General features: G+C 31.8%; 2 protein-coding genes and 1 long non-coding RNA gene across 10 annotated transcripts in view; 2 read left to right on the top strand and 1 right to left on the bottom strand.

Annotated features, from left to right (window-relative positions):
• The first annotated feature begins 148 nt into the window (after nt 1–148).
• Nucleotides 149–11,772, top strand: LOC148602291 (hypoxanthine-guanine phosphoribosyltransferase-like). The gene is made up of 8 exons (XM_088552132.1): nt 149–268; nt 1,572–1,678; nt 3,962–4,145; nt 4,975–5,040; nt 5,850–5,950; nt 6,222–6,268; nt 7,871–7,947; nt 8,518–11,772. The coding sequence occupies exons 1-8, from the start codon at nt 239–241 to the stop codon at nt 8,569–8,571; spliced, it is 666 nt and encodes a 221-aa protein (XP_088408258.1). The 5' UTR covers nt 149–238; the 3' UTR covers nt 8,572–11,772.
• Nucleotides 2,092–21,929, bottom strand: LOC148602290 (uncharacterized). Of its 4 annotated transcripts, none has more exons than XR_015916440.1 (5): nt 21,605–21,929; nt 20,936–21,105; nt 19,245–19,436; nt 13,563–13,668; nt 2,092–4,317 (listed from the first exon to the last, which is right to left on the bottom strand). It is a non-coding gene; the product is annotated as an uncharacterized LOC148602290 (long non-coding RNA). The 4 variants fall into 4 exon arrangements; XR_015916441.1 differs by having other exon boundaries at nt 2,092–3,612; XR_015916442.1 differs by having other exon boundaries at nt 13,584–13,668.
• The window catches only part of LOC148602289 (uncharacterized), a 26,906-nt gene continuing 21,826 nt past the window's right edge, over nt 21,269–26,348 (top strand). The window contains exons 1-3 of one of the 5 annotated variants that reach the window (XM_088552129.1): nt 21,269–21,434; nt 22,831–22,894; nt 24,090–24,182. The gene's annotated coding sequence lies outside the window, so the exon portion shown is untranslated. Of the gene's footprint in view, nt 21,435–22,168; nt 22,189–22,830; nt 22,895–24,089; nt 24,205–26,348 lie in introns of all 5 variants that reach the window. The other 4 variants (XM_088552124.1, XM_088552128.1, XM_088552130.1 and 1 more) reach the window with 4 other exon arrangements.

Below are 26,348 nucleotides of genomic sequence, written 5' to 3'. Positions count from 1 at the left end.
CAGTCTTTATTTTCCAAATTTGATTTATTTACTTAATATACACTCTATGAACACTGTAGCGTTAGTTGACATATTCCCAAAAATAAAATTCCGAATTTTTACTAAGTTCGCGTCCGTTCTTAGTTTTGTAATTTAGACTCGCCAAAAATTAGGTTCAATAATTAGATCATTGAAAAATTTGCAACCACGTTGGTCACTTGTGACTCTGCCATTTGACGAGTTTTCTACAATATTGAAGATGGAAACGACAAAAGGAAACTTCATATTGGTTGTTATTACATAAATTTGTATTCATTGAATATATAGAATTCCGCTAAACTTGTTAATCGAACCCTTTGCCGAGACCAAGGTTTTTAGCCTTAAAGTCAATGGTGTCCAGATAATAATGAAGTTCGCTGAGGCATTTTTTTTTAAATCTGACGTTTACATCGCCTAGGAGGCGATCTAGCAAATGAAAATTAGCTTCCCGAGATGGCATAGTTATTTGAAATACATGTAATATCAATATTGCAAGCACTTGACTTGTGGAATTTTTCCCCATTTATTGATATCAATAAATATTTAATAACATGTTAATAAATATCTTTAAATGTGTTAATGAATATTTAACAACATGTTAATGCAAAATTATGAATTCAGTCTGGTGAATGATTTTCTATGGGTCTGATATTTTCAGCAATAAATATTTATGGCATGCATTGCAACAAATATTCAATTTCAATATTCTGGAGCTCTTGGTATATATATTTTTTAAATCCAATTTTGAGTGCATATTGATGTAAAATTGAAGGATCTTTAATTAATTAAATATTTTGTGTATTACCCTAAAACATAGTGACATATATTACGAGATCAGAAATTTTGTTAATTATTCAGTTTGTTGATAAAATCACCACATTATGTAACATTTACTTAGTGTTCTTGACCAATGAAACTGCAGTATTTTAGTTGTTTATACCAGGGATGATTTTTTTTCTGCTTTTTAGCGGAATTCCCCTATTTCAAATCTGGATTTTGCTGTTATGATTCTTTTTTTTTACTGTAAATTTACTTCTGGTTTTGCCAATTTCCGCTTTGATTGTAGACCTTGTAAAATCACCCGCCATGTGGAGCCCTGGCCTTTTATTAAAATTCCACTATAGTAAGAGTTTGACAGTTTACTTGTTCAAATAAAAAACTTAATATTTATAGAAGAATTCTTCATGAGGTCATCACTTACCTTTGATTTGGTTTTGGTTGGCAAAAAACATTGAGTGGCATCAAAATTAAATCATGATAACTTTTTCATTTTTTAAGGTAATTGCAAAATTCTTTTGGTTCCCTACACTGTCAATAAAACTCTTTTTATCCATGGAATTTTTAAATAAATATTCAATAATAAGACTATATGAGCATAAAATTTTTAAAATAATTTTATATGAAAATTAAGGTTTACATATAAATATAATTTCAAAGTTATTCTTTTTGTGTTTCTCACATGACTTTACAATAAGATCTCAATTGATGCTTGAACTCTATTGTTTGTAAGTTATGGGATCATTGATGACTTTAAATCCAAATTCTGTTTTCAGATTCGGGATGATTCCCCTGGCTACAAACTAGACAATTTCTGTATACCAAAACACTATGAGGAAGATTTAAAAAGAATCCTAGTTCCAGCAGGACTAGTTGCTGATAGGTTTGTTGTTTAATATACGCTTGAAGTTTAATTGTGTTTTTGTTAGCTCACCTGGCCGAAGGAGCTATTGCCATCACTTGCCATAGTTGTCTGTTGTTGTCGTCGTCCGTTGTCTTTAACTATTCTTGAAAACTCTTCTCCTCTGACACTGCTTGACCAATTTGAACCAAACTTGGTATGAATGTTCCTTGGGGCATACATGTGATAAAGTCATTCCTTCAAAACTGGAGATTTGGTTTGAAAACTGGAGTGTTTTTTAATGGCGTTTTTTTTTTTTTTTTTTTTCGCAGCGTAAAAAGTCAAATATGTGTGAAATGTATGGAAAACCTTGCATTAAGTCTGTATCCATGAAATAAATGCTGAATACTCTATTTGAATAGTTAGAATGACCCTTTTGATGGAGCAACACTTGAACATTTTAATGATTTTATTCATTAATGACAATATTTTCATAACAAGAACAGCATAAACATGAATAACTTTCAATTTAAAAGTGTCATCATTACTTTATAGCTACAATTAATTAAATAATTTTCATTTAAAATTGTCACTACAGTAGCTACTTTTACATAAATATGCATCAAAATGATTTTATTTCAAATAGTCATTACTGGCTCGGCACCACTTTAACTTTGACTTCCATGCGGCATTGAATTTGGAATAGTACTTTGCTTTCTTGGCAGGAAGTGCTGAAGATGAAATGTTACATATCAGCATTTTGACTGTTGATAAGAGTGCTCCAAATTGAAAAATTCACATAATTCCTCCATTGACTTGGATAAAAAACAAGCCATACTTTGAGTCAATTTCATTTTCAATGGATGCATGGTCAATGTTTCCATAGCCATCAAAAGATCTGAAGTCCCGCATCAATATTTACACAATGAGTCCCAATCGTCAGTAATAAATTGTTTAATCATTTAAGCATGTGCCTCTAAAACTTGGGATAATTGTCAATTATCTCCTGTTGTTATATAATCATCACACCTTTTAAATAACGTCACGTCAATAACCAGTAAAGCTCTAAATTACTGTTTATGACCCTAATTAACATGTTCATCTGTCTACCTGAGATCAACCGGAAATGTCGTTACTTGATGCTCTCAGGTTTTTCCTTCAGTAAATAAAAAAAATCTTCTCTTCTGACACCACTTGACCAATTTGAACCAAACTTGGTGTGAATGTTCCTTGAGGTATCATGCATAGAACTGATATGGGGATTTTTGATCCATCAAAAAACATGGCTGCCATTACCAAAAATAGAATATAGCTGTCAGACAGTAGTTTTTTTGCATATATCTCAAAAACCGTTAGGTTTAGTAAAATTATTTCTATAGCTGAAATGATCCTTATCATAAGGCCTTCAAAAGTTGTCAGGGACCAAAGTTGTCAGGTGACTCCTTGTAAGAATTATTGCCCTTGAAAGGGGAAAATGTCTTTTTTTGTTTTTTTGTTTTTTTTTTCTGGAAAACTATGATAGAAAGAAACTTCAATTTCTGAAATGATCCTTATGATAAACCCTACCAAAGTCTCCTTCGGTCAAAATTGTTTGACATCTTCTTAATTTTATTGCCTTTGAAAGGCAAAATTGAACCAGGTGAGCGATTCAGGCTCCTGGGAGCCTCTTGTTAATTTTGTTTTCTCCATTAACTAGATGTAGGGAGATTTGGGTCTTATAAAACTTATTGTTTATCTTGTGTAATTTTTATTATCATTTGGGTATAGTGTGATGCCCATTTCACAGACATTGTTCCAGGGCCCAGCAAGAGGCAGGCTCTGGTGTGGGAAATTTCTCACTGTTCATTGAAGTTCCATAGACTGCCTGTTGCTGTTTTATTAAAGTCTGGTTGATTTGTCGTCTCTTTGTCTCATATCCCATCCCCACTTCTCTCCACTGGCAAACTAACATGATTTTTACTTAACATGAACTTCATCTGAAAAATTCACATGAAATTTTATGAGGGTTGATTTACATGTATTTCTCCTGAAATTTGTCACAAATTTTATTTGCTCATTTTAGATGAAAATCATGTGAAAAAGATTTGCCTGTATAGTGCAGTGGAATGTCATTTAAGCTAAAGTTGAATCATTTTACTTGTGATCCATTCCTAAGATGAGGTGCACAGAAGGGGTTGCTGATTTATAAATGTCAGTGAAAATCATTAGACCTAATAAATTGCATGGATATGGTTGTCTATTGCAGACCCTCTATAAAGTTTAAAAGGGGCTCTGCAACCCTTACATATTGACACACTAAACTAGATTATTTTTGCTACATTTTAGAGTGGAGAGATTAGCTAGAGATGTTGTACAAGATTTCCAAGACGAACCAATTGTAGCTCTTTGTGTATTAAAGGGAGGTTATAAGTTCTTCACAGATCTCCTGGACAGAATTAAACAGTTAAACAGTCATCGAAATAAGTCTGTTCCGCTAGCAGTAGATTTTATCAGACTGAAGAGTTATGTGGTATGTTTTAATACCAATCCATTTGAAATTTAGACATGTTACGGTGTGACTACCAATGGTTGGTGGAGGTGATTCATGCTGCAAAAAATCCCACTGAATTAGTGCTTTTTGAGTCTGTAGTGACCTTTCTGTATACAGATCTGTACCATATAGAAAACCATACTTTCATCTCCTATATAAATAAACCAAATCAAGAACAATAACTCTTGCAAAGTGACAAACTAAGACTGGTTATGTGATCTGTAACTGTTCTAGAAATAATAGTGACTGTTTATTTGATATTTAAGAATTGGCTATGATAAAAATTTTGTCGATTGAAAAATAACATAAATTTATCATGTGCATATTTTGTTTCTTATAAATTAATTTTAAAACATAATTTTATCTTTAAACATGAGAAAAATATCTCTGAATTTAACTGAGTATGGGCGTGTCAATATTTTTTTTTATCCATTGAGATATAACAAAATTATTTTAACCAATCAGATTACCGTATTTATACACAAATAACCTCCATTTTTTATGTAATTTTCTTGCTGGTGAATGATTGAGTTGGTGTACCTTGAATAAAGCATGTGCCTATGGAGGTACACTTAGGGTGAGGGACATAACTCTTGAAATTAGTGATATGCTTGTATCATATTCAATTTAATCAAAGTGTATCAAGCTTTCGTTCGAAACAGAATGAAATCAATCCAAGTTATTTTGATGCTTACATGAGATGAATGTACTGGTGCTACTTCCATGGGACTAATGAGAAAATATGTAAAAAAATATTTCTTTTACTGCCTAACCTTTGTTTTATTTAATCTTTAATTTTTTATTGTAGGATGACAAATCTTCAGGACAGATTGAAGTTATTGGTGGAGACAACCTGGACAACTTAAAAGGAAAGGTACCTATCTGTCTAGAATTCAATTTTGTATAAGCATCATTAGCAAATTTCAACGAAAGTTTTTGATGAAACTCTTATCACATCATTTTTTTTTACAGCTGAAAATAGAATCTTTGACTTTTTAAAAAAATATCACAGAATTTTTCTTCCATGAAAATAATCATATAACACACAAAAATGAATCTCCATTAACTGTCCACATATAGTAGACAAGTTGATGGAAAACAGATTGTGAAATTAGGAACCCAGCAATTCTAAGACAGACAAACAGTCTCCAGTTATACAGCTGTGTTGGATTTTTTTGTCCTTTTATTAAAGTCTTGCCATGAAAAATGGCAACCAAGACTATAGAAATAAGTCTTTCTGTCCATCTGAATCAAATTGTGTCCAGGCTGTACCTGTCTTTTGGCGTTGGCTTTTGGTATTGGGCATAAGGGTACATCAGTTCAAGACAATATGTAGTGTATTATTGTCGGTGACCTTTAACCTTGAACTCTGATAACAAGTTCAAATTGTTATTTTATGCATGGCTGATATACAGTATTTTTACCACAGCAGGGCCCACATAGAGGTAGGAGATCAGTATAGAAAGTGGAAATGACAGTAAAGCTTACTTGGGCATTTTGATATCTTAACTCTGTACATATCTAATTTAATTTATCCTCCCAGATCTATACCAGATATTGTAAAGGGATGGTTTCTGAATTAACTTCAGTGATAACAAATTTGTGTGCAAAGTTTTTGCTATACCATTGTTTTGTGCTTGATTCTGACAGATCTGTACTCAAAATTACATCAATTGATTTCAGAATGTGTTGGTAGTAGAAGATATTATTGACACAGGGAACACTATGTTGAAGTTACTGGGTTTACTGAGAGCTGTTGAACCTAAGTGCATCAAAGTAGCTAGGTATGTTTTATGAGTAGTTAGGTAGGTACAAAGCCTTTATTCAATGGATTGCCCAGCAAAGCATTAGAATTGAGATAAAATATATGTTGTTTTTTTTTACAAGGTTAAGAATGAAAATGAATAAGTTCAGAGTATGACATCAATTATGTAGGATTTCACTTGTTACACTTTACATATCACTTTTTGACTGAGAAAACTAGAAAAAAGAAATTTAACCATGATAATGCCATATTATACATTTGTCGTTTATGTTTTTCAATTTTTTTTTCAGTTTACTGGTAAAGAGAACCCCTAAAAGTGTTGGATACAGACCTGATTGTAAGTGTTTCTTGTTATTATAGGATTATTAAGTCGCACTTCAGGTAAGAATCTTGCAAAATGTGATTCATGGTTTATTTTTGATATTTTGTTTAAAATGTCATAGTAAACATAAATTAACCTGTGGCTTTTCATATGACCCTTGTTCTTAGGAAGTAAATGTTATACAAAATGCACTGGAGAATTCAGAATTAAGGGAGATAACACTGTAAATGTCACTTAATTACAATAGAAACTTTTCAATTTTCAATGCAGATTGTCTCTGATTGTCTCCTACAGATTGGAATAGATGATAATACCATGCATTTTATCATATAGACCCACAAAACTAAGGAAAATAAAAATGTGTGCAGGGGAATATCACATATTACCGAATTTGCTTGATTCTTACATAGACTGCTACTTAAATTCTTGTGAGAAAGTTTAATATATTGCAAAATAGGTTTTAAGTGAAATCAGTGAGAAGTAATGTTGAAATTGAATTGAGGGTCTACTAAGTAAACGTTAATAAGTAACCCAAAATCTGCTGATATGAGCAAGGTCTATTTCCTCGGCCTTTCTGTAAGCACCAGCTTATACAATCAATTTCTGTGATAACTATTATATGTTGAATAAGGTCTCACTAACCACTTCCGGGTCAAATGGCCACCCCCCCTATGTAGTACCAAAAACACACTGAACCTAGACTTATGCATTGTAAGTGCATTATTTGTGTGTATTATGATTAAAAGTAGTCAAAATAAAGCTGAGAATGTGTACTTTAAAATCATATATGTAATTAACTACAAAAGTGTATGAATATTGTTTACATGTGTGAGTAATTTGCCTCCATGCTGTCAGTTAGCAGAACAGGTAAAAATGTGGATTTTCAGTATTATTTATTCAAGTAAATTTTGTGAAGAATTTCTACAATCATCGTACCATTAGCATAATGAGTTTGGAAGCCTTATTTTCCAAGCTTCACAACGGTATGCAACTTTAAGATGTCATTTGTCCTGGGAATTCACTGTGATACTTTGAAAATTACTTTTTTAACATGTAAAGTAATGGAAACATTAGAAGTGGTTAGTGAGACCTAAACAGAATCCTGTGAAAAAGAGGCTCAGCTTGTTCCCATTTGAGTTTCTGTTGGGTTTTTTTTCATGAAAAGTGTGGCTGCTATGTTGGTTAAATATTTTATATAAAAACAATCTTTATGTTTATGTATCATTCTGTATAAAAATTAGACAGGAGGTGATTCATACATTGTAGGTGTCAAAAATCATCCAAACTAATTTTCATTTCTCATTCAGAGACTGTTACAGTTTGCCATTCAAATGTTGCACTTTTTAGATAAAAGTAATATAGATTGTGTATGAAATTGGCACTTTGCAAGAGTTATTGTTCTTAATAAGTTGATTAAAGTGGAAGAGGACTGTATGGTTTTCTATAAAACTCAGATTTGTGTACAGGAATGACTGTAGTTACGTAAAAATATAGCATATTTAAACAAAAAATCCATTGTTTGTTCACTTCTACTATTGGCCATGCCTGAATTTCATATGGATTGGTACTTGATAACAACGAAACTTCTGCAATAATCAGAAAACACCTTTATTTCAGATACAGGATTTGAAATTCCAGATATTTTCATTGTGGGGTATGCTCTGGACTATAATGAATATTTCAGAGATCTCAATGTAAGTATTGTATATTCACCTGATTTTAGAAACAGGAAACTTTGTCATTTAATGTTTATAAACAGCATGGCAGTATCAATTTCTATTTATTTTTCCTTATCAGTAAAATATAAAAAATCTTCCCACTGACAAAAAGTCAAAGATTTGATTCATATTTATATTAATTGTAATTCATACTCCTAATCTTATTAAAATTTTTGTATTAAAAAAATGGATAAATACAATATTGATATTTTTAACCCAGAAAATACATGTAGATATTGTGTTCATTTTTTTCTTTCCTTTTGCAGTATGTTTTAGGGAAACATTAACTTCTATTTGTTTTACTTCACTTATAAATGGTTCAGTTTTTGTGGTAATTTTATTTTCATTTATGCACTATATGACATGTAATGGAAATATTAATCTTTCATGAAACATTTTCATCAAAGTATTTTATGGTACAATTTAGAAAAGAATTTCTCATTTAGCTGCAATAGTAGAATAATTGCAGATACTGTGAAAAAAAGTTTACAGTATACATGAATCATGATAGTTTTGTTGATGAAATGCATTTATATTTTTTTTCAGCACATATGCGAGATAAATGAGAATGGAAAGAAGAAATATGCTGTCCAAAGTTAGGATTATAGATAGAAAGAACAGACTGACTGGGCCAGTGCTAAAACCTGTAAGGGTTTGGGGCCATATGTTCAAAGTGTTAGTGACAGTATTGTTTTTGCACTAAATCGTTTATATGTAGTCTTCTTCTTGTTAGGTACACTACTGCTAAGTCGGCAAATCAACACAGAATAATGGTAGATTTGATGTAGACTATTTTTGAAACAGCCTAGGACAAATGTTATTGGAATACTTTCTGTTAATGTGTTCTTCTTTTAGCCTATTAGCATTATCATTGACAACGCCTGATATTTCATACTTTTAAGACTGTAGCTTACAAAATTTCACATGAGCAATGCCTCATTTGAGACATTTAAGTTGTACCATATATTTAATGATATGAAAATATATAAAAGGAAGGTAGTTTCCTAATTTTCATTCCATACACAAGAAAATTCTGATTTCCTTATGCTGAGTAACTCAATTGAGAGTTCTTGTAAATGTACTTGTAAAGGTATCTAGATTATCAAGTGATTTAGCCAACAATCCTTACTCTTTCACTTGTTCCATGACATTTTTTTTCTTAAGGAAATAACTGAGTAATTTGTGGAAGGACAACTTTTTGCTTTGCCTTGGAACCATGATAGGTGGAAATAACAAGCATCACCTCTGTTGTAGTGTACTTTCATATCTAGTTCTGTTGTTGATGATATTATATTTGTATAGATCAAAGGCCTCAATTACAGTATTTTTTAAAGCAATAAATATTCAGTATGTTGGATGGAGGAGATGGCAAAGATCAAACTTTAATCTGCATTTTTGGATGGTGAGACTTGATTTCTGTTTTGCATTAATTATATTATTTTTTTTATTTATTTATTAAGGAATGACTATTTTTTATGAAATATAAAAGAAACTTGTGCTGTTCAAACTGTATTTGCAGATTGTACTTAATGCAAACTGTCAAAATTTCTCTTTGACCCCAATTAAGAAATTCTGTCCAACAAACTTTAAATAAAGACCTTCAACTTTAAGTAGGTGTGTCCAACATTTTGTTGTTACCATTATGAAATCAAATAATAGAATTTATATAATCTGTGTTTTCGTGTACACATTTTTTTGTTTTTGTTTTTTTTTAAGAAACTGGTCAATTTCACAAAAGTTTTAAGTGTTCTACTCTTTTTTGTGCAATCAACTTCAGGTTATGGGCTAATGTTTAAATAGTGTGTGCGTATTTCCTTTTTGTCATGACTTTTTATTTATCCAAGATTTCATTTTTATTATTGTCAAACCTTTTTGCAAACTCCAGTTATGCCTTCTGTACATTTATGTGCAATTTTTACATTAATATTATTTTGCATTAGAAATGATGATTTTTCTTAAAGCATATGAAGTATTCTCACAAGTCTTTTTTCCAGTAAATCTTACAGCTTTTATTCTGGATCTTTTGTATAAGAAAATCACTCGCATACAAGACAAGTTAATTGGCTCGTAATTCAAGTAGAAATCCTCCTTTCTGCATCTGAGGTTATTTTTTTTAGTGTAGCAGAAAGGTCCAGGTAGTTTCAATTGGTCTTTCTAATGTGAGAGTCGTTTCCCTTTCATGAAATGTTTAGAAACCATTTATTGGAAAAAGTGACAATTACAACTGACAGAGAATTTCTCAGTTGACTGCCATTAATATAACTGCCAATGACATTTTTGAACATTATTCAGTATTGATGTTTTTACATTTATGTAAATAATTGCAATCATTCTTCACTTTAGTATATTTCTTTTTCTTGAATTGATCAAATTATTTTTGCAATTCTCTACTAGGGCATTTTACACCTTAATTTAATAGACATACTAATTTTGCTACATTCATTGACTTGACTTTGTAGGATCTCACATTATTCCATTATACATGGACTTTCTGTACAGATGAACTTTTTTCAAAATACTCATGCTTTTCCATTTGAATAATGCTGTAAACCCAGAGCTTTCAAAATCTTGAAAGCAGAAATCTGATTGGATGATCAGAAAGTCAGCAGAATAGAAAGTTGAATGGATGAACAGAGCATGCATGCAGTGATTGAATGAAACAATTACAAGATTTATAAAATAATTAGATTGAGGCATTTCTGAATTACCTAGTCTTACGAACAGATTAAACTACATGTAGTAGTAATCAGTGTCTGTATCTTTGTAATCTCATCATGTATATTTCTTCTTTTTTATTCAGAGATATATAGCAATTGTATCATAATACTGAGGCCAAATATTTTCAGCATTAAGTGTCAGTCCCTGTAAGAATCAGTAAGTGAAAACCCATCATTTTGATAGTGTAATTTGACTATTTCCACCATCAGAATCAAGGAAAACTGACAAGATTTTCCATATTATGCTGGATCATTGAGTTACAATTTCATTGAAATGCACTGAAAATAAATATTTCAAGGGCAGATAATTGTAAAAAACCTCATTTTTCTAACATTCTATCGAAAAGTTTCTGAGCAAATCCAATGAAGCAGAGATAAAATAATGGTCTTTTCAAATAGAGAAAGAATCTTTGAGGGATATTTTATTGTCAGATCGGTTGGGTTTTGACCAGCATGTTTCTGATTTTTCACATTTTGCCTGATTCTTACAAACCTTGACAATCTTAATACCTGAGATCTAACAAACCTTTAAGTTTCAAAATGATACTCAAAATAAAAAATCATGTAATAATTTAATTTTAATATTTTTGGGTAATTTATGAAATGTATGATGTAAATTAGATTTATGAGGTCCACGAGATCACTCTTAAGTTTGACTGTAACTGACATACTTTCAACTAGTAGCCCCAGTACTTGTCAACTAAATGTGCCATCTGTATTTTATTTTTTTTTAAGTATCAGTCTACCTAAGAAGCATGCTGATCAAGATTTATTTTACAAGTTTCAATGTTTTACATTAATGTTGATAATTTGAAAGTCACAATAGGCTTATGTTTGTTTTACTTAACAAGAATGAAAAAAAAACATTATCTAATGCTGTCACAATTAAGTCATCTTAAGTTTAAGAAGTTTTCATAGAATTTTAAGCTATACATACTGAATGAATGTTGTGCTGCATGATACTTAGGTAGATTAGTACTTTTTTAAGTCAATGTTAAAATTTTCTTTTGTATGTTAATTATGTGTTACACAGAAATTTGTAAAATCTTGATATTTTACCAATAAATTTCATTTTCTTGTAAAACTGTTTTTTAGGGTAATGTGAAAATATTGTTAAATAATTTTCCTTATGTAGCATCATGAAAATTGCTCAATTTCATGTGTCTGGCGTGACTTGGCCATTCAGCATATTTACTGAAATATTTAGACAAAATGCATGATACTTATCATGTCTGGAACATGCACCCTCACCAAAATGAGATAGAAACACGTACAAAGTAGGACTAGACCTAGAACCTTGGAATTTTATAATAAAATTATCAAGTATCAAAGCCAATGCGTACACAAAATAATTTGAAATAGCGCTACAGAAAAAGTAAGAAAATTAGCGATCTATAATCCGTTACAGAGTATGAGTTTAACTCAGTTGCACGTTTAGGGAAAGAACTCATATCGCGATAATCATGTCATATCCAATGGCATAAATTGGTTCCCATTGTGTACAGTATATTTTATGGGTACAGAAAAAAAAACAAGAAAATTAACATAGCTTGCTCGATAGCGATGCATTTTCCCGTAGTGGAAAGGAGATCTTATATAATTAACTGGCATTGTATTGCTAAACGCTGTGAAGTCTAAGGGGTATCCGGGGGTCGGAACCCTTTTTGTTAGAAAATTTTGTTAATTTTGTTTTATATATCGACAAAAATGATCAAATAATAGCCTAGAACCCCATTTTGGGATCCCTCTGGGAAAAACCCGTTTTTAAGTCTTTTGATCCGCCCCTGAGAAATACGGTAGTTCATAGTCCCGTTCCTTCGTCTTCGTCCATCTAAATGTATCAAACTTTGGCTTTCCTTGTGAAAACGGAAAACCTCTCAACGACAACCGCGATTATTTAACCATAAAATACAGGTCAATAACAATATGTTGTGCAGTGAAACCTACCTAAAATGATTCAGAACCCTGAATAATCCTATAACATTCGCAACCGGTGTTAAGGTGTTTTATTGAAATTTTGCACAATTTTCTTGTTAAAATAGATTTTTTCAGTCAGCATTCTTTTTATTTATAACTTGTTTCAAGTAAAATCGTCATATGTGAATGTTGGTAATTGACAGTAGGACACATTGGTTACGTTTATTCTTTTAGCAACGCGTCACGTGATCACATCGTGCATGCAATTCGGATTATCAGAAACATGAAAAGTCCAAGAGGAAGCCGACTACAACATACCATGAAATTTATTACGCCGTTAAAACACACATGGAACTATCGAATAGGTGCTTCTAGAACTTTACCTTAGATTCTTATGATATATAAATTTGGCCCAAAAGTAACATTTTCCCGTTTTTACATTTCTCCACATCAACTGGAAATACCTACCAAATCTCAGCTTTGCCCCCCCCCCCAAAAAAAAAAACAACAACAACAACAACAACAACAATAAAAGAACCAAATAATGCGTGTTTATGAAATTTTCTTTAAATTAATTTAACACAATTAAGATGTATCAGGTTAACCCTGACTCCATTAACAATTATGAGTTTTACATTGAAAATCTCATAAAAACCCATTTTTGGACAAAAATGCCAAAAAGATGAGAAAAGAAATAAGTTTTTATTGCCACATTTCATGTTTATTCTATGAATTCTGAAAAATATGGATCCCGTAAAATAGCCTGGGAGACTATTTTGCCGGACCTAATTAAAATATTGATGTATATTGTGAAGTTCTTCATATTTTCTCTTTGCATCTTCAAATTCTGCATAATAGCTGAATTTTGTATTCAGTGGTAATAGAACTTGTTGATCAGTAGCCATTGTTTTCTAAACAATTAATGAATTGGGTGTTTAAACATTTAAATGTACTCACCAGAGAAGTTTTTTTACTTACATGGTCTAAAGCCGTATACTTCTTTTAATTCGTATTAATGATAGAATGATTCATCTATTGAACTATACTGTATGTTCATTATAATCTGTAAAATTATAAAAAGAAATTGAAATGTACTTATTATAGTTTATAAAGTCAGTAAGAAGCCTATATAATTTTTGATAACAGCAGCATATCTTCATTAATCAATATTTTAATTAGGCCCGGCAAAATAGTTTCCCAGTTATTTTACCAGATCCGGCAAAATAGCCACTGCCATAAAAATAGCATGTTTTACAAAAATGTGTCCTGTCTTAGGGACTTATCATTATTTACCTGGAGGGGGCTGGTCATTTTGAAATCAAACATATAAAATTTTCTTGATCCCCCATGATATTTTACTATTTTTTTACCCCCCCCCTTAAAAACATTCAAAAATGTGATCAACCCTCTATTAAATATGCCAAAATTTTAACATGCAAAACACTGACCTTTGACACACATGATATGTAGGATAGGTAGGATATGTAGGATATGTATGATATGTAGGATATGTAGGATAGGTAGAATAGGTAGGATATGTAGATAGGTAGGATATGTAGGATATGTAGAATAGGTAGGATAGGTAGGATAGGTAGGATATGTATGATATGTAGGGTATGTAGGATATGTAGGATAGGTAGGGTATGTAGGATATGTAGAATAGGTAGAATAGGTAGGATATGTAGGATAGGTAGGATAGGTAGGGTATGTAGGATATGTAGAATAGGTAGGATATGTAGGATATGTAGGATATGTAGAATAGGTAGGATATGTAGAATAGGTAGGATATGTAGAATAGGTAGGATATGTAGGATAGGTAGAATATGTATGATATGTATGATATGTAGGGTATGTAGGATATGTAGAATAGGTAGGATATGTAGGATATGTAGGATATGTAGAATATGTATGATATGTAGGATATGTAGGATATGTAGGGTATGTAGGATATGTAGAATAGGTAGGATATGTATGATATGTAGGATAGGTAGGATAGGTAGAATAGGTAGGATATGTAGATAGGTAGGATATGTAGGATATGTAGAATAGGTAGGATAGGTAGGATAGTTAGGATATGTATGATATGTAGGGTATGTAGGATATGTAGGATATGTAGGATAGGTAGGGTATGTAGGATATGTAGAATAGGTAGAATAGGTAGGATATGTAGGATAGGTAGGATAGGTAGGGTATGTAGGATATATAGAATAGGTAGGATATGTAGGATATGTAGGATATGTAGAATAGGTAGGATATGTAGGATAGGTAGGATATGTAGAATAGGTAGGATAGGTAGGATAGGTAGGATAGGTAGGATAGGTAGGGTATGTAGGATATGTAGAATAGGTAGGATAGGTAGGATATGTAGAATATGTAGAATATGTATGATATGTAGGATATGTAGGATATGTAGGGTATGTAGGATATGTAGAATAGGTAGGATATGTATGATATGTAGGATAGGTAGGATAGGTAGGATATGTAGGATAGGTAGGATAGGTAGGATAGGTGGATATGTAGGATATGTAGAATAGGTAGGATATGTAGATAGGTAGGATATGTAGGATATGTAAAATAGGTAGGATAGATAGGATATGTAGGATAGGTAGGATATGTAGGATAGGTAGGATATGTAGGATAGGTAGGATATGTAGAATAGGTAGGATATGTAGGATATGTAGGATAGGTAGGATATGTAGGATATGTATGATATGTAGGGTATGTAGGATATGTAGGATATGTAGAATAGGTAGGATAGGTAGGATATGTAGGATATGTAGAATATGTATGATATGTAGGATATGTAGGATAGGTAGGATATGTAGAATAGGTAGGATATGTAGGATATGTAGGATAGGTAGGATATGTAGGATATGTATGATATGTAGGGTATGTAGGATATGTAGGATATGTAGAATAGGTAGGATAGGTAGGATATGTAGGATATGTAGAATATGTATGATATGTAGGATATGTAGGATAGGTAGGATATGTAGGATATGTAGGATAGGTAGAATATGTCGAATAGGTAGGATAGGTAGGATATGTAGGATATGTAGAATAGGTAGGATATGTAGGATATGTAGGATAGGTAGAATAGGTAGAATAGGTAGGATATGTAGGATATGTAGGATAGGTAGGATATGTAGGATAGGTAGGATATGTAGGATAGGTAGGATATGTATGATATGTAGGATATGTAGGGTATGTATGATATGTAGGATAGGTAGAATAGGTAGGATATGTAGGATATGTAGGATAGGTAGGATATGTTGGATATGTAGGATAGGTAGAATAGGTAGAATAGGTAGGATATGTAGGATTGGTAGGATATGTAGGATATGTAGAATAGGTAGGATATGTAGGATAGGTAGGATATGTAGGATATGTAGGATAGGTAGGATATGTAGGATATGTAGGATAGGTAGGATATGTATGATATGTAGGATAGGTAGGATAGGTAGGATAGGTAGGATATGTAGAATAGGTAGGATATGTAGAATAGGTAGAATAGGTAGGATATGTAGGATATGTAGAATATGTCGAATAGGTAGGATAGGTAGGATATGTAGGGTATGTATGATATGTAGGATAGGTAGAATAGGTAGAATAGGTAGGATATGTAGGATATGTAGGATATGTAAAATAGGTAGGATATGTAGGATAGGTAGAATATGTATGATATGTAGGATAAGTAGGATATGTAGGATAGGTAGGATATGTAGGATAGGTAGGATATGTAGGATAGGTAGAATAGGTAGAATAGGTAGGATATGTAGGATATGTAGGGTATGTATGATATGTACAATAGGTAGGATATGTAGGATAAGTAGGATATGTAGGATATGTAGGATAGGTAGGATATGTAGGATATGTAGGATATGTAGAATAGGTAGGATATGTATGATATGTAGGGTATGTAGGATATGTAGAATAGGTAGGATATGTAGGATATGTATGATATGTAGGATAGGTAGAATAGGTAGGATATGTAGAATAGGTAGGATATGTAGGATATGTAGGATAGGTAGGATATGTAGAATAGGTAGGATATGTATGATATGTAGGATAGGTAGGATATGTAGAATAGGTAGGATATGTAGGATATGTAGGATAGGTAGGATATGTAGGATAGGTAGGATATGTAGGATAGGTAGAATAGGTAGGATATGTAGGATATGTAGGATAGGTAGAATAGGTAGGATATGTAGGATATGTATGATATGTAGGATAGGTAGGATAGGTAGAATAGGTAGGATATGTAGGGTATGTAGGATAGGTAGAATAGGTAGGATAGGTGGGATATGTAGGGTATGTAGGATATGTACAATATGTAGGATATGTAGGATAAGTAGGATATGTAGGATAGGTAGGATATGTATGATATGTAGGATAGGTAGAATATGTAGGATATGTAGGATATGTAGAATAGGTAGGATATGTAGGATATGTAGGATAGGTAGAATAGGTAGGATATGTATGATATGTAGGATAGGTAGAATAGGTAGGATATGTAGGATATGTATGATATGTAGGATAGGTAGGATAGGTAGAATAGGTAGGATATGTAGGATATGTAGGATAGGTAGGATATGTAGGATATGTAGGATAGGTAGGATAGGTAGAATAGGTAGGATATGTAGGATATGTAGGATAGGTAGGATATGTAGGATATGTATGATATGTAGGATATGTAGGACAGGTAGAATAGGTAGGATATGTAGGATAGGTAGAATAGGTAGGATATGTAGGATATGTAGAATAGGTAGGATATGTAGGATATGTAGGATAGGTAGGATATGTAGGATAGGTAGGATAGGTAGGATATGTAGGATATGTAGAATAGGTAGGATATGTAGGATAGGTAGGATAGGTGGATAGGTAGGATATGTAGGATATGTAGGATATGTAGAATAGGTAGGATATGTAGGATAGGTGGATAGGTAGGATAGGTAGGATATGCCTGAAGATTCTAAAGTTCTCAAATGTTTCATTTAATGGAGATAAGGAAAGTAAACAGTAAAAGACACATTTTAATGATTCAAATCAATCTGAATATTATACTAGGACATTGGACAGGATAATTAATGAACAGCAAACACTATATGAATCCATCGAACTTTGAGAGAGCTTACTGGGTATTGGAACTGGTATACTACCAGAAAAAAACCAAGGGAAAGAACATATTAACTGAAAAAAGGAAAACAAGAGAAAAGTTAAGAAACAGAAGGAGAAAAGACTTTTCACAGCTGGTGAGAAATTGTTAGAAAGATTTGTGTCACAAGAAACATATACCAGTATCAAGTGTTGCCCTCAGATTTTTTCTTACAATTCTGAATATATAATCAAGGTTGAAGAATTATTAACAAATGGTCTAGATTCAATTCGACCGCGACAGGAATTGGCTGCTATTAAAAAAATCTCTGCTTCTGATTTTTTTTAAGCAGAAGCAGTTGAAATATTAAAGAATTCTTACAATAAAAAATTCAAGTCTTCAATTCAAAAAAAAGTTAATAATAAAAAGTCGGATCAAAATCAAGCAGAATCAGACACAGCTCTTGAAATTCAAGATATAGTTCAGGAAATTGAATCGTCAGGAGATGAGTCGGGCCCATTTGATTTAATAACTGTAAAGGTTTTAGGTCCTGTACTCCTACAACCTCTTACTTCCGACCGCCATATTGCATAACGTTCGTTCCGACGTTCTTTGAAGAAAATAGCTTGGCAAACAATCTCTAGCATTGTTGGAGTATAGGTCCTGATAGTTATGTTGATGTGTGAACTTGATTTTACCAGTAACATATACAATACATATATACATGTACATTATTGTACATGTATATGACTATGAAATAAAATGTTTAATGGTGGTAAAATATGTTTTCATTTGACTGGTGTAATGCTCTGCTCAACTAAAATTTTTTATCGCCCCCTTGAAATCCATGTTAAAAAAAATGATGCCCTGTCTTTGAATTATAAAAAAAAATCTGAAACACCCCTTTTCCACTTACAGATGATGACCCCCCCCCTGCATTTTGACCAGGTAAAAAATGATAAGTCCTTTATAGGTACGAGAACACAATTTATTTCGTAATGTATTTCAACAGACCCATTTTGTCAAATAAAAAATTCCACCGCTTCAAACTCATTTAAACTTCACCAATATGGCATGCATTAAAAAAAATTTCTAAAAGAGTGTCAGAAAAATTCACCATTATTTTTCCGACGCAGTCGGTAAAGTTTCGCTTTTTACCTTTTGACCTTAAGGATCGACCCTCTTCTATGGAAACGCAAATCACCTCATCGCAATTTTGTTTCCCGGTGGGCCATGGGCCAAATACTGATAACTTAGTGGCGTTCGAAGCGTGCGTGTGTTATTTTCTTGAATGAAATATGTATAAAACTCTTGAGTAATTACTTTCAGATACAGAAACTAAACAAGTAATAAAACTGATAATTTATTATTTGCCATTATCACAAGAACTAAATGCTCTTGTACATAAAAAAATAAATTTACAAAATATCCAACTATCATACTCGCTATCATGCTGACTTATTAAATACAATGACATCTCAATTAATAAATGGCGGGCACAAAATTACAAATCTGCCAAACAATATAAAAACACAAGTATATACCTGATATAACAAACTTAAGTGAAAATGATGATCTGCTCCTTTATCATATGAACTCAAGATGACGTTCTCTCTTTGTAAGAGTTATCAGCAAGCCCTAACCACTTTAAGATATGATCTCTCTTATAAGCCGCACGGTACTCTCGGTAAGAGTGACACTTCCAAAGGATGAAGTTCTCCTTTGTAGAAGTAAATCTAAAACGAAAAAGATAGAAGGTATATACTTGTATAAATCATTAATAGTGAAACATTTATATCCCATATTGAAACATATAATAACATACTTTATAATTATCTATATGATTACAAAAGCATAAACATGTTAATGAAAATATACATTAGATATCTAAATGCCTAACTGCATTGATTACACACCAACGAAGTTGCTTTGTGTCCTCAAAACTTAAATGCAGACCTCCATCTCTCTTTGCGAAATAACTTCATACAGGAAAGCCCTTTAAAAATCTCTTCTAAGATTTTATGTATCCAACTTTATTTCTAACACATAAATTATGAAGTTTCTGGTTAATTTCTGAATAAATATTTCTGGTTTTATTCAAATCAACCAGACAAGGCAAAATAGATGAAAATAAAATGTTATGATGGTCAAAGTATTCTAGACAAACTCTTAATAAAAAACTATAATCTCTCATAATCTTATATTTTTCTCTTTAAATATCATTTGTACCGACGTGTAGAAATAAGATGCGAACTCCCCTATATTTAACTCCCTGTTTTTTATCTTCTCTTCAACATCTCTTATATGGGCTCCAGAAATTGTTATTACAGTCAGGTGATCCACCTCATCTATATATTTGGCCATAGACTCTGATATCATGAGGACATTGAATTTATCTGAAATTAAAATACCAGCGACTCTGCCAACTCCTATCTTATAATCTAAAGAAAACTCGAAATATACTAAATATGTGTCACTAGCCCAATCACCATGATTAAACTTAATAAGCTCTGATGGAATATTAGATTGAAAACTATACGTAACACCCCCTCTTCTAAAACTATGACTAGAATATTCTGAACTATTTCTTCCAGTCTTGGCAATTAATCTCTTAAGAGCTTGTTGAAATACTGGATATAAGTAACAGGAATGTATTTACTGTTCTTATTATACAGGAAGGCTGTTGATATTTTTGCCGAAGGAATTTATTTACACATGTTTTCATATGCATTAACCGGGCATAAAGTAGATTTTTTATGACGAATCATAGGTATTTCTAAAACGCTTTGTCCATATTGTATAGTTTTTGGCCATCTTAATATCACCATTACAATTTCATCATTCAATTCGATGTTACCTCTTGTTAAATGTTTTTCTACATCAAAACTAGCAATACTCTTATAAGAACCAAATTGGATTTTCTAGCCATCAGATAAAACATTTAACTCAGAACTCAAAAATGTTTTCAAAAATGACTTCTATCAGGTGAAACAACTACTCACTAATTAATGACATACGTTTAGATTTACAGGTAGATTTCAGGTAGAATTATTGATCTGTTTATCTATCGTAATTACTAGTTTTAACTAAGAACTTACAATTTCCCAAAAGGAACAAAATTTTACTGCGTCGGCGTTTTTTTTTAAAAGATAGTACTTGTTTATTTTTAGAACCTATGCTTCGAAGACCCCGTAGACATGAAAAATGACCGCTGCAAAAAGTCTTAAATTCTGACCTTCTTCCACAGGTCCAAATCACAACTTCACATAGAATTAAAGAATGAAAAAAAAAACCTTGTAACCTTTAGCGGAAATGGCCGAGTAGTTCCGATTGTACTGGTCTAATGCACAATTGCCTGAATAGTAGTCATACGCGAATTAATGTAGTTCTATCCACTGGGTGACGCTGGAAAAAATTAAAGGAATAAAAAACAACAAATCTTTCACAAATTATGAACTATGAATAAAAGTAATGGTTAAAAAATCAATCAGTTAAACTTTAATTATACAATCGGTTCAGTCAAATTCCGGACAGATTCTTCCGCCTATTTTTTTTTACAGTTTACAAGGAGAAAGTCTGAGGAGTTCCGAATGCTTCGAACAAGGACTTGAACAGGAACAACCCGACAAGGAAATTAATTAGAAAGATCCTTGAGTAGACGCTTATGTCCAAATTTGTGATGAGAGCCAGTAACAGTCTGCGACCAATTCTGCCTTGAACGACCTTTTACCGTGGTAATTTTTTTCAGCAAACACTGTACTTCACGTAATGCCATGGTCCCGCGGTCGAAACCGAAAGTAGATTTGTTTTATCACTATCAGATTTGATTTGAAGTGAATTTTAGAGTAACATCCCATTCTCTATAAAAAAAATATATATATAGTACGTATATAGCATATATAACCTGAATGTCGTTTCAGTAGTGATACCAAGGCTCTTGTTTAGGGTTCTCAATCCTCGCTGGCACTTGTGGTCTCGACTCTATTCTCGGCGAGGGCGAGGAAAGAAAGAGTTCAACAAAAAACAAGACAACATACAAAAAATACAGAAAAAGACCAAATAAACCAAAAAGTAAAAAAACAGCAAAAGAACCAAAAAAAAAAAAAAAACAAGACACCCCCCACGCCCAGAGCAGGACATGCTTACATTTCTAGTCTTGCATTATTTGGTAGATATTAAATTAATTGGTAGTGCAGTTTTACATTTGACTTGGTTTATTTACACACAGATTACGTAGGCTTACGTGCTTTTTCACAAGAGACATAGAATAATTATAGTGAATAAATTCAATGATAAAAATCAAGAATATTTTTTATATGGATAGCTACTTCAGAAATACTATCGGAATTTATGTCTGCACCGGAAAGGGAAGACAACTCTAGATTAGAATTGACTTCCTGCGTTGGTCTTCCTCATGTTTCACGTGCAGGACATAATCGTATGATTCAGTTGTGGTATAATTTTTTAGGTTGACATTTTGAATTGGAGGTAAGAAGTAGATCAAATATAAAGCTATAACAGATACATCCATTAAACAAGGATATCAAATAAGCGCAATTATGATCTCTGGTTGGACACATTTTCATTGTGGTGCATGTCCTTTAACACAGAAAATAAATTGCCAAAGAAAGTATAGTAAGGTTGAACGAGACGTATTTAATAGCACAAGCTTCAACATAGAAATTTATAAACAACAGTTATGGTAAATCTTTCTATCTGCACTGTCCAACTCAGTTATACTAAGGTGAAGTTTTCCCTTCCCTATAGGCTTGACCACAGGTCCACAGCTCTAGAGGAATTAAAGTAGGTGTGGTCATTGTGTTGTTGCCATTATAAAAGTTTTTTTTATAATTTAACCACAATAACTTATGACAGGTATAGATGATTAATAAGTAAGCGTAACTGGGAAATACATTGTCAATTTGTAATGTGTGACGCAAATTGTTGAATACATGGTGCACATCAAATGAACACATCGAGCTTGTTTTGAATTCATGGCGCAAGGAAAGTAACACATGGCGCAGCGCCATGCAAAAAGAGGTCACGAAGAACCTTTAGTATGTATATATACTAATTGTCATCAATATTAAGTATGGCTATTTTTCTTAGTGAAACAATTTTTTTTTTCAGAAATACTTCACATTACATAGTATATGGAGATTCTACTTGAAAATGTTTGCTTTATAGTCACTTGGTAAGGTTAAACATTTTGAAGTTATCTGGAAATTGAGATTACAGAATCCAAATAATGTATCTGGTTTGGTTGCCTACCTGTGGGCTGTTTCTTCTTTGGTCTAGCACAAAACAATCAGGCTCAGCTTCTCACTTTTTTGTTTCATTGACCAATTAATAATGATTTTGTACGTCAATTACATTCTAAATTTTGAATATATTTCTGTTGTTGTGCATAGATAGTTTAATCAATATAGCAAAATTTTATGTATATGAATTTCACTTTTATTTCATATAATTTGTATTGAAACCAAATTTAAAGGAATTAAATATAATCAAATAAGTTTGACTGCTAGGATGTTCAATAATTGTTTTTAACAGCACTATTTTAGGTTTCATAATGACTGAAAATTTTAATATTGCAAAAAAGCAAATGAAAATTAATTTCAACATCATTATAAGGTAGTCATGGCCAGTTTGTTATGATGTTGAAATAATTAATTAAATAAAGATGTTTGCAATATTTGAGTTTCACAGGTTACAAACTTTTATCTCTATGATTTTTGTTAATTAATATTTTTTCTGTTTGGCTTTGGTAGGAATTATAGAATCCAATTTTACATGCAAACATACAAAAGTAAAAACATGGCTTTCAAGTGAATCATATTTTTTTAACGATGAGACCAAATCAAAACAGGAATTTCATCTGAATAAAATTGTCAATTGTGTGGTACATATGTTGCACAAGACATCATAAAAGAAGATGAATCACTAAATCATAGAGAATCTTCATTTCATCCTTCAACACTTTTGAGAATGACTGTTCTTGGTGTTGTTAATGCCACTAAATGTGACAACAATAATATTGTAACTACTGAAGATATAAAAACTTTTAACAATAAATACATGTGGAATTAAAGACTTTATTCTTTATTTTAAAAGTTTGCTTATTTATTAACACAAAGCTATATATTTTGCTTTAACCTAATAGGGGAGCATTATTATAAACTTATGTGTGCTTTTTCAATTATTTCAGAATGGATTTGGTTAAAGCATTGTTTTAGTTGTATTTTATGCTTTTAATTTTTGTTTAGCATTTTAAATTATTTTAGAATTGCTTTTGTTGGTACATTTTATCAGTTGCATTTTATGTTTTTAATTTTGCATTCAATAGTTATAAATTTAGTACTCATACATGTTAAATTTCTATTTAACAGATTATATATTGGAATCCTAAAACTGGAGGAAAAGAAAATAAAAGTTTGGACAAATATGAACTCACAGTTGACGAATTTAATAATGATCTTCTGGTAGGCACTATTAAACTGGAATGTAAGCAATTTATATATATATATATATATATATATATATATATATATATATATATATATATATATATATATATATATATAAACCAGAATTTTTTTAATGCATATGTCTTTGTTTTTAACTTCTACAGAAATTTGTTTTAAGAAAATTAAAATTAAGTATGACCTAATACTTTGTATTTTTTTTTTAATTTTATTTATTTAAAATCAAATAATTATGCTTCTTAAGTGTGTATTTTTTTTCTTATTTTTTTTAAAGAAATAATTGAATTGGTGAAACAGACTTTAGTTCATTGATTTTTTAATAAACCACAGTAAGTTCCTTGAAATAAGTTTGAGTAATCTCTCTTTGTTGCAATTTCAAAATCTATGTTTTTGGAACACTTTATATGTTGCTATAATTAGAAATGGAGATATCTGTTCATTGAAAGTAACCAATCAAATATGGTTATGTGGTTTTGAAAGGTCAAGGACTTCTATAAAGGAAGTTTTTCCTGAATTAGCTAATATGGATACTGACATGCATTTTTTATTAATAAAGAGATCGCTAAATCTTTAAATTCACTATTTTATTTTGTTGTACAAAAATCAGGGCGAACAAGATTTAGGGCGAAACCACCCAGAGCAAACCGGTAGTAGGGCAAAACCACTCAGGTGCGAATCGGAATTAGGGCGAAACAACCCGGATTCATTCCTCAGAGCCTGCAATTCTCTTTTTTATTTGGATATAGGATTTGTAAGTCTCCTCAAGGAATTAAAAATAGAAGGATCGGCATTTCGTAATTCACTACAATATCTCATGTGATGAGATTTCAGTATACTCACTTCAGCTACTGGCCACCTATACCGCTATTGAAGTCAAAACTAGGTCATTTAAAACATATCACAAAAGCATTGGAAGCTACAGCTATGAACATCCTTATATACACCCTCAGACAATTTTTTATCAGTTTCAAGCAAATTTTGTAATGATTGTTTGGGTTTTGAAGAAGGACTTAGAATTTTAATTTACAAGGGAAAATCTTTCTTCCCAGCTGCAATTTTTTAAATATCAACAGTTTGTCAAATAAAAATGTTGATATCATGAACGAATGGGAGGCTACAGCTATAATTTGTTCAATTTTAAACAAATTTTGTGATATCACTCGGGTTTTGAAGGAGTTTGAATTTTGAACTAGGAGGGATAACTGTCCCCAAGGGGGTGACTCTAGCCGCCATTTTTTAAAAAGTCAAAAGTAGGTCAAATAAAAACAGTGATATCAGGAAGGAAGGGGAAGCTACAGCTATAAAACTCCTTATATATACACTAGGGTCATTTCTGAACAATTAAAAACAAATTTTATAATAATAGTACTGGTTTTGAAGAAGGAGTTTAAATTTTAAATGAGGGAAAAAGCACTTGAAGACGGCGCTACACAGTCAGGAGTCAAAACCAATTAACTGAACAGGTACATGTACCTACTGGTGGTTTTACCTGTACAGTTAATTATCTCACACAGGTGGCTAACCCCGGTATTTTAAAATTGATATAAAAGTAGAAAAGTTGTGTTAAAAGCAAGTTTGTTTTTTTTGCTATTTTCATTTTTTACAAATTTTTAATGCTGCATTAGCTACCAAATTTGTTCAGTTTTGATTCTACTGAATTTTGCTGATAAAATGGAATAAGTTTGTAGTAATGCAATTGAAGCAATAAAACATTTTCTCAATCAAAGAAGATCAATAGCTCAGATCTAATTATTTTTTGCCATTACTTCCGATGATTGCCGACAGGACATTAACCCCAGTTGAAAATATTTAAAAAAAAAATAACAATAACCGATACACAGGTAAGCATGTGTCTTTTTTACATTTCATTTCATGTATTTCTTGCTTAGTTTTCAAATAAACAATGACAGTTACTGCCCATGTTTGTGCCACATTATATCACAATACGTAAATTTCAAAAAGATCCTTGCATTATATTCGAACTTTTTTCTTGTACGGTTTGAGTCTGACGATCTTTGCCACCACTTTCGCTTTGCAATCAGATTTGTTTTTTGAAAAAAAAAGCGACCCTTACAGCACATGCGACGATTAAGGTCACCAAAAGTCACATGCATACAAATTTATCTAGGTCCTTTTTTGTCCTGCAAGACAATAAATACATAG

This window comes from Perna viridis, chromosome 11, assembly GCF_037379345.1.
Source record: "Perna viridis isolate PV_CMFRI_1.1 ecotype Kerala chromosome 11, ASM3737934v1, whole genome shotgun sequence".
NCBI classification, from domain to species: domain Eukaryota; kingdom Metazoa; phylum Mollusca; class Bivalvia; order Mytilida; family Mytilidae; genus Perna; species Perna viridis.
This window is presented reverse-complemented; position numbering and strand designations above follow the sequence as displayed.

Excerpts from the sequence above, each read along its gene's own strand:
- LOC148602291 (XM_088552132.1), top strand. The coding sequence starts at position 239 with ATGGAAACGACAAAAGGAAACTTCATATTG. Across the intron at positions 4,146-4,974 it reads TCAGACTGAAGAGTTATGTG|GATGACAAATCTTCAGGACA; the intron begins GTATGTTTTAAT and ends TTTTTATTGTAG. Across the intron at positions 7,948-8,517 it reads AATATTTCAGAGATCTCAAT|CACATATGCGAGATAAATGA; the intron begins GTAAGTATTGTA and ends ATTTTTTTTCAG.